Below are 9,221 nucleotides of genomic sequence, written 5' to 3'. Positions count from 1 at the left end.
TTACTGCAGTTTGATGACCTTTTACTGAGTTCAACTCTGTCACCTCCTCAGGGTTACTCCTGGGCCTCTTGGATGCACTTCCTGACAGCAAAACAAACCCAGTGAGACATTTTGACACACACACCCGCAAATCTCCTTGTCTGTCGTCTCTACTTTTATGCTTCCAGTAAGCAAACCCAGCCACCAGACCCAGCAAGACCACGGCCAGGATCCACCAGTGTGACGTCCCACCCAACCTGCTTGGACTCACTGCATGCGACAAACAAACAGGACACACATGGATATGATATTTTTCCTAGGTGTGATCAGCTGACATGTAAGTGGGTAGGTCAGAAGATTCCTGCCAGCACCCTGACCACAATATACACAACACCTGAACAGCCTGCAACACAATTAGCAGATGCCATCCTCAGCCACTAGGGAGCATCTGTGGACAGCTATGATTTCCTATGACGGTATTAGCATTTATCTTCCAGCATGACCTTACCGCCCGCCGTACTCAAGAAGAAGGTGATCACGCGTGTTTCCGTGGCGTTGTCCACTTGGCACGTGTACGTTCCCTCATGGTCGCTGGACAGACTGTGCAGACCGAGGTTGCCTGAAGTGGACACGTCCTTCACCTGCTCTTTCCACTCCTCACTGATTTCCTTAGCACCGTTGTTCATCTTCACGATGGTACGATTGTTGAACATCCAGACGACGCTCCTGTCACCAGTCAAGAAGGGACAGTTGATGACGGTCTCTGATCCAGAAACTCTGACAGTCGCTGAAATGGAACCAAAGAAGGTAAACAGACCTTGCAAATACTTTTTGCTGCTACCTGTGTACACACACTATCTCCCATAAGTGAGTACACCCCTCATCTTATATAGTATTTCTTCTCAAGAGACAATACTATACAAATGGACAAACCTTAGAGTAGTCAGTGTACAGCTTGTGTAGCAGTAAAGCCATTGTGGTGTAAAGTCAAGCACGATGGTGGTAGCAGCGTGCGTGAGTGTTGCCGATGCTGCGCTTCTTCTTTAGCTTTGTGAGGCTCCAGCACTCTCCGCGACCACAAAATGGACAAGCGTTAGAATTAAGATGGATATCATGAATTGTCATCAGTCAAGTATCTGCATGTCAAACACTTTTTTCCTAAATCCCAGCCTTAGATTGTCAGTAGCCACAAACTAACTTATTTTTCTGTTTTTTGGAGTCTTTTGGCAAGATAATTGTGTCTTGCCTCAAAGTCTGAGGCTGCACAGGAGAGCTGCGGTTCATTGAGGGGAGATATGAATCCGAACAGGCACGTGATTTTTCCGTCTAAAGTCGGAATTCCGTCTTTTTTAATCTCGGGGGGGAAAAAAAAATGATCTTCCGTTTTTCCGTTTTTTTTTCCGACCCTGAGTCAAGATTCGTTTACTTGCCGATTCGTCTTTTGTAATCGAGACGTAGCTTATATTACGCCGTAGTTGATTGGTCGATATGTTCCTTGTGACCAATCAGGACATCTGTTGTGAATGAAGACGTCATTACCGCCATTTTCCAAATGTAAACGGTGTCGGTTCTCGAGATAAAGGACGCTTCACGAGGTTTTAAGGCTTTGGAAGTACATGCGAAACGCCAAAAACATATGAAACAACTTGAAGCAAGGAAAACAAACTTTTCACTAGCTGGTACTTTTGGATGTCAACCTAAAGTGGACAAACCTTACAGACTTCATCCTTTGTTTACATCAACAACTGCCGTAGACATCGAGAGGAAAGATCCACCCAAACAACCCACTTCAGTTGCAGACAGGGTAGTTAATAATGAGGTAAGCTACAAAATATTTGCTTGCAAAATACGCATGTTTGTTTAAATATTAACCAATTATTGCTTTGCGAAATATAAATGTTTTTTTCTAAAAATAAAAAGCCACTTGAAAATATATTATGAAATTACAGAAATTCAAAGAGTCGCATTATTGATTCCAGTTAACAATTTATTTGAAATAAATTTGCATATAATACTATTTTGTAATATAAAGTTCTTATGTAGTCTCTTGAAACAATATTGTCAGTGGTGTAACAATTTTGAAGGTAAATATTTTCACACTTGTTTCATGCAATATGTCAGTGTCCTCACATTTTTATTATTTCCTATTTTCAAAAACGAGCAAACAATACTAAACATGTTTAATTATTTTCATAAATTTATATCCTATTTTGGCGAAAAGAATGAAATGTTAACATTTGGCATTTTGTTATATTTATAACTAAACTTGTAGGCAATTAGGCATATACATTAAAACTGTGAATTGTTATTAGTGGTTGGAATAGAATAGAGTTTTATTGTCATTATTGCAATGAACAGGTTCAAAGAACAACGAAATTGGAGCAGATCCCCTAAGGTGCATATACAATATGGTAATATAAATAGTAAAAAAAAAAAAAAAAAGATAGAAATGAGAGATGTATCTATGTATATGTATATATATCCACACAGATGCATATATGCATGCATATGAATATATATACACACATACATATAACATTATTAACGTATTATTTTCGGGTCTCCCCATGTCTAGCATTAAAAGATTACAGTTGGTACAAAATGCGGCTGCAAGACTTTTGACAAGAACAAGAAAGTTTGATCACATTACGCCTGTACTGGCTCACCTGCACTGGCTTCCTGTGCACTTAAGATGTGACTTTAAGGTTTTACTACTTGCGTATAAAATACTACACGGTCTAGCTCCATCCTATCTTGCCGATTGTATTGTACCATATGTCCCGGCAAGAAATCTGCGTTCAAAAGACTCCGGCTTATTAGTGATTCCCAAAGCCTAAAAAAGTCTGCGGGCTATAGAGCGTTTTCATTTCGGGCTCCAGTACTCTGGAATGCCCTCCCGGTAAAACTCCGAGATGCCACCTCAGTAGAAGCATTTAAGTCTCACCTTAAAACTCATTTGTATACTCTAGCCTTTAAATAGACCTCCTTTTTAGACCAGTTGATCTGCCGTTTCTTTTCTTTTTCTCCTATGTCCCACTCTCCCTTGTGGAGGGGGTCCGGTCCGATCCGGTGGCCATGTACTGCTTGCCTGTGTATCGGCTGGGGACATCTCTGCGCTGCTGATCCGCCTCCGCTTGGGATGGTTTCCTGCTGGCTCTGCTGTGAACGGGACTCTCGCTGCTGTGTTGGATCCATTGTGGATTGAACTTTCACAGTATCATGTTAGACCCGCTCGACATTCATTGCTTTCGTCCTCTCCAAGGTTCTCATAGTCATCATTGTCACCGACGTCCCACTGGGTGTGAGTTTTCCTTGCCCTTATGTGGGCCTACCGAGGATGTGGTAGTGGTTTGTGTTGTGGTTTGTGCAGCCCTTTGAGACACTAGTGATTTAGGGCTATATAAGTAAACATTGATTGATTGATTGATTGATTGATTATTTCACATTGTAGTCCGAAAAAAAAAGAAAGAAAAAAATTAAACATTACACATGAGGACATGATGGACATATTGTGCTCACTCAGTGCCTGTTTAATGCTACTATAACTCTTGGGTAAAAGATGTTTTTTAGTCTATTGGTGCTTGCTTTTAGCACCCTATAGCGTCTGCCCGAGTGTAGTAGTTCCAGGTGGCAGTGCCCGGGGTGGAATGGGTCTTTCAGGATGCTCTGTGCTTTCCTGAGACAGCGGGAGCTGTACAGGTCAGCCGGGGGGGGGGCATCCGATGATCTTCTGGGCGGTCTTTATGACCCTCTGGCGCGCCGTTCTCTCTGCGGCCGTGCAGCTGCTGAACCACACGCAGATGCAGTAAGTCAGGATGCTCTCAATGGAGCACTGGTAGAAAGACACCAGCAGTTCCTGAGAGAGGTGGTTGTTCCTGAGTATTCTCAGGAAGTGCAGTCTCTGGTGTGCCTTCTTGATGGTAGCCGTGGTGTTGGTTCTCCAGGATAGGTCGTCAGCCAGGTGGACTCCCAGGAAGCGGATGTCGGAGACCCTCTCCACACAGTCACCACTGATGATCAGGGGCAGGATGTCCGTTTTTTTCCTCCTGAAGTCTATGACCAGCTCCTTGGTCTTGGAGGTGTTCAGGGCCAGGTTGTTGACTGTGCACCAATCCGACTGCTTCTCCATCTCGTCCCGATATGCAGCCTCATCTTCCTCTGAGATGAGCCCCACTACGGTGGTGTCATCCGCAAATTTGATGATGGAGTTGCTGGAGTGGGCAGGTGTGCAGTCGTATGTGTAGATGGAGTAGAGAAGGGGGCTCAGCACGCAGCCTTGTGGAGAGCCGGTGCTGAGGTACAGTCTCAATGACATGTGGCGACCCAACTGCACCCTCTGGGGGCGGTTGGATAAGAAGTCTTTAATCCACGTGCAGATGGAGTTCGATAGACCCAGGTCTGACAGTTTGGACACCAGTCTATCAGGTATAATGGTGCTAAATGCCGAGCTATTATCCACAAAAAGCAGCCGCACGTATCTCCCCCCCGTCTCCAGGTGACCCAGGGAGGAGTGTAGGGCTGTGGCGATGGCGTCCTCTGTGGACCTGTTGGCTCTGTAGGCAAACTGGTGTGGGTCGAGCTCGGGAGGGAGGACTGAGGTAATATGGGTCCGTACCAGCTTCTCGACACACTTCATAGCAATAGGTGTAAGTGCAACTGGAAGGTAGTCATTCAGGCAGCTGATGGAGTTCTTCTTCGGCACCGGGATTATTGTGGAGGTCTTCAGGCATGATGGGATGATGGCCTGAGAGAGGGATTGGGTGAAGATCTAGTAAATACTCCGGCCAGCTGGTCTGCAAAGTCTCTCAGTACCAGTCCCGGGACCCCATCTGGCCCGTAGCCTTCCTCGGGTTCACTGCCCTTAGCGTGCGTCTCACCTCATGCTCCTCCACTATAAGGGTGCAGCTGCAGTGGGTGTTAGGTGGGGGTGTTGTGACGGCTGCAGGTGTTTTTCTCTCGAATCGGGCGAAGAAGCTGTTTAGCTCCCCCGCTCGAGAGACGTCGCCATCAGCCGAACGGTTACTGGTTCTGAAGTTGGTCATGTGTTTTATTCCTTCCCATACCTCCTTGGTGTTGTTGCTCTGCAGGTGGTCTTCCATTTTCCTCCTGTGTTCGGCTTTTGCCTCTCTGATGCCTCTCTTCAGATTGCCTCTGGCAGCACTGTAGACTGCCTGGTCCTGCGCTTTGAAGGCACTGTCTGTCTCTTTGAGTAAGCCTTGGACTGTTTTGGTCATCCAGGGCTTCCTGTTGGGGTAGACCCGGATGTGCTTGTCCCCTTTTTGGGCAACACACATACAGTATGTTGCAAAATAAGTGTATTGTCTTACAGTCAAGCACGATGGGAGTAGCAGCATGCATGAGTGCTGCCCATGCTGCGCTTCTTCTTGAGTTTTGTGAGGCTCCAGCACCCCCACAGACCCCGAAAGGGACAAGCGATAGAAAATGGATGGATATCATGAATTGTCATGTTACATCCGTCAAGTATCTGCATGTCAAACACTTGGTTCCTAAATCTGTGTTGAATCGTCAGTATCGACAAAACTAACTTATTGTTTGTTTTTTTTTAGTCTTTTGCCAAGATAATTGTGTCTTGCCTCACAGTCTGAGGCTGCACAGGAGAGCTGCGGTTCATTGAGGGGAGATATGAATCCCAATGGGTATTGTAATTAGGGATGGGTACAATTCACATTTTAACCGATATCAGTATTGGTTTGGGACACCAATACATTGGAAAACAAAATATGTTGACTTGTTTTTAATTGATGATAAATCTAATCTCAGTAAACCACATCTCCCAATGTCTGCATCACTCGTGCAGCCCCAAGTCAAGACGTTACGACCTCCATGTTTGAGTGTAGATAAGATCTTACCACTCACTTGTGTTACCGGCCTTTTACACAATAATGTCTGTGTTGATTATTATCTCTGCAGTACTGATATGTACTGTAAGCCATACACTGACTACTCTAATTACTGCCCATTTTTATGCTATTTTCTTTTACAAGATGTCATGAAATGCTTGCTGACAAGTAAGGTCTGTCTTTTTGTGAGCTACTGTCTCCAGTTCTTACATCCGTTCTTCCAGGTGAGCCTCCTGCTGCTGTGGCTTCTAACGTCGCAGATGTAGTCCACCTGAGAAGTGTTGTCCCCCGCCACGACCAGCCAGCCGCTGATGCTGTAAAGTGTCTCCCCTGTGCCGTTGTCCACTTTTGTGGCGTTCTGGAGGGCGTGAGGAAGCAAAGGCTCGGTGGACCAGGTGAGTTGAGGCTCGGGGTAGATTCCGCTTGAGCTGCACGTCAGATTGTTGCCATCTTGCTGGATGTTGATTGTGGTGACCGCAGCTGGAAGACAAACATTTTTTTTCTGGTGTTTGGTGTAACTCACGTCGTCACCTGAAAGTCCACTCACCTTCTACATGGAGGTTGATGAATGACTCCTTTTTTTCACTGATGGTTCTTACGTAGCACATGTACCTTCCCTCATCAGCTACAACCACTTTCTTCAACAAGAGAGTAGAATTCCCATCTTTAATGTGCTCCTTGAACAGGGAAGTCCTGTTCTTAAACTGTTTGTCCTGGAATAGCAGTTGGTCCGCACTGTTGTAGTATGAATGGGCATAAATGTCCTCCTTCAACTTCTTCTGCCAGTGTATGACCTCGACTTGTCCAACAGTAAAGTTTGCCTGTAAAAGGCAGCTCTCATTGAGACGACACCAAACATCTTTGTCACCTGGAAAAACACCACAACCAATAAGAGATATTCTTTAGTGGTGGGAAATAAGTTTTCTTTCCCCTGTTGATTGTGAAAGTTTTTCCTTAACAGTCCAAAAAGTTCATGGTCTGTTTAATGTAATTGAGTGACACACTATAAAAATTGTCACATAAATGTAGCCCCTGTTGTTGCTGACTGTTATTGAAAACTTAAACAGCTCGTACAAACCCTGTTTCCATATGAGTTTGGAAATTGTGTTACAAGTAAATATAAACGGAATACAATGATTTGCAAATCATTTTCAACCCATATTCAGTTGAATATGCTACAAAGACAACATATTTGATGTTCAAACTGATAAACATTTTTTTTTTTGCAAATAATCATTACCTTTAAAATTTGATGCCAGCAACACGTGACAAAGAAGTTGGGAAAGGTGGAAATAAATACTGATAAAGTCGAGGAATGCTCATCAAACACTTATTTGGAACATCCCACAGGTGTGCGGGCTAATTGGGAACAGGTGGGTGCCATGATTGGGTATAAAAACAGCTTCCCAAAAAATGCTCAGTCTTTCACAAGAAAGGATGGGGCGAGGTACACCCCTTTGTCCACAACTGCGTGAGCAAATAGTCAAACAGTTTAAGAACAACGTTTCTCAAAGTGCAATTGCAAGAAATTTAGGGATTTCAACATCTACGGTCCATAATGTCATCAAAAGGTTCAGAGGATTTGGAGAAATCACTCCACGTAATCGGCATGGCCGGAAACCAACATTGAATGACCCTGACTTTCGATCCCTCAGACGGCACTGTATCAAAAACCGACATCAATCTCTAAAGGATATCACCACATGGGTTCAGGAACACTCCAGAAAACCACAGTCACTAAATGTAGTTTGTCGTTACATCTGTAAGTGCATGTTAAAGCTCTACTTTGCAAAGCGAAAGCCATTTATCAACAACATCCAGAAACGCCACCGGCTTCTCTGGGCCCGAGATCTTCTAGGATGGACTGATGCAAAGTGGAAAATTATTCTGTGGTCTGACGAGTCCACATTTTAAATGTTTTTTGGAAATATTCGACATCGTGTCATTCGGACCAAAGGGGAAGCGGACCATCCAGACCGTTATCGACGCAAAGTTCAAAAGCCAGCATCTGTGATGGTATGGGGGTGCATTAGTGCCCAAGGCATGAGTAACTTACACATCTGTGAAGGCACCATTAATGCTGAAAGGTACATACAGGTTTTGGGACAACATATGCTGCCATGTAAGCGCAGTCTTTTTCATGGACACCCCTGCTTATTTTAGCAAGACAATGCCAAGCAACATTCAGCACGTGTTGCAACAGCGTGGCTTCACAAAAAAAGTGTGTGGGTACTTTCCTGGCCCGCCTGCATTCCAGACCTGTCTCCCATCGAAAATGTGTGGCGCATTATGAAGCTTAAATACGACAGCGGAGACCCTGGACTGTTGAACGACTGAAGCTCTACATAAAACAAAAATGGGAAAGAATTCCACTTTCAAATCTTTGACAATTAGTTTCTTCAGTTCCTAAAAGTTATTGAGTGTTGTTAAAAGAAAAGGTGATGTAATACAGTGGTGAACATGCCCTTTCCCAACTACTTTGGCACATGTTGGAGCGATGAAATTCGAAGTTAATTATTATTTGCAAAAAATAAAATAAAGTTTATGAGTTTGAACATCAAATATCTTGTCTTTTAGTGCATTCAATTGAATATGGGTTGAAAATGATTTGCAAATCATTGTATTCCGTTTATATTTACATCTAACACAATTTCCCAACTCATATGGAAACGGGGTTTGTATATATGTCTGTGTATATATACATATATATATATATATATATATATATATATATATATATATATATATATATATAATATAGCTCGCTGCAGTGAGCCAAATCTGAGAACCGTCTGCATTGATTTATTTACAATAAATCAATCGATTATTGAGGTTTACCAATTGATTTTATTATCGTCCATGTACGAATTGCGATGCATCTAAAAATGTATTTCCCCCACCTCTACTACTGACTGTCGTCTACATGCTAACCACTCGGCCACTGTGCAACTTTTACAATGTCAACATATGTTAATTAAAGATGCATCAATAATACATATATAATTGAATTGTAGACCCTAAATCATACTCTAACCATTAGGTGCCCAAAGAGTCCCACCTTTACTCAATATCGCCCACCCTAGTCATACTTTCCCTCCAAACGTGTTGAGGGCAGAAGTAGTAAGCGGTCATGCCCATATATGGTCCTGGTTTTGACACTAAGCTGCCACCAGGTGACTGACACCTATGTAACGCCCACAGGTGACTTTTACCACAAAACTGAGTGGGCCTTTGGGTTACTATAAGGTTTTGGAACCTTCAAGTCTCCAACAGCAGTTGTCTTACAAGTGGCAGATGAGAGTCCAACCAAGTCACAAGTATTCTACTCACAATCAACTTTTATTTTAAGTGTTTGTTTCCACAAGCTGGACAAAAGGCTGC

At 43.5% G+C, this 9,221-nt stretch overlaps 1 protein-coding gene across 4 annotated transcripts in view; it reads right to left on the bottom strand.

The window, feature by feature from the left end:
* The window catches only part of LOC133569153 (uncharacterized), a 44,462-nt gene that overhangs the window by 12,405 nt on the left and 22,836 nt on the right, over window positions 1-9,221 (bottom strand). For 2 of the 4 annotated variants that reach the window (XM_061921336.1, XM_061921333.1), the window contains exons 7-11: window positions 6,388-6,708; window positions 6,051-6,320; window positions 488-766; window positions 154-249; window positions 19-81 (exon numbers count right to left, since the gene is read on the bottom strand). In XM_061921336.1, the coding sequence (XP_061777320.1) occupies window positions 19-81; window positions 154-249; window positions 488-766; window positions 6,051-6,320; window positions 6,388-6,708 (1,029 nt within the window). The remainder of the gene's footprint in view (window positions 1-18; window positions 82-153; window positions 250-487; window positions 767-6,050; window positions 6,321-6,387; window positions 6,709-9,221) is intronic. The other 2 variants (XM_061921335.1, XM_061921334.1) reach the window with 2 other exon arrangements.

Source organism: Nerophis ophidion, linkage group LG15 (assembly GCF_033978795.1).
Source record: "Nerophis ophidion isolate RoL-2023_Sa linkage group LG15, RoL_Noph_v1.0, whole genome shotgun sequence".
Classification (NCBI taxonomy): Eukaryota; Metazoa; Chordata; class Actinopteri; order Syngnathiformes; family Syngnathidae; genus Nerophis; species Nerophis ophidion.
Note: the sequence above shows the minus strand (reverse complement) of the source record. Positions and strands in the feature narration are given on the sequence as shown.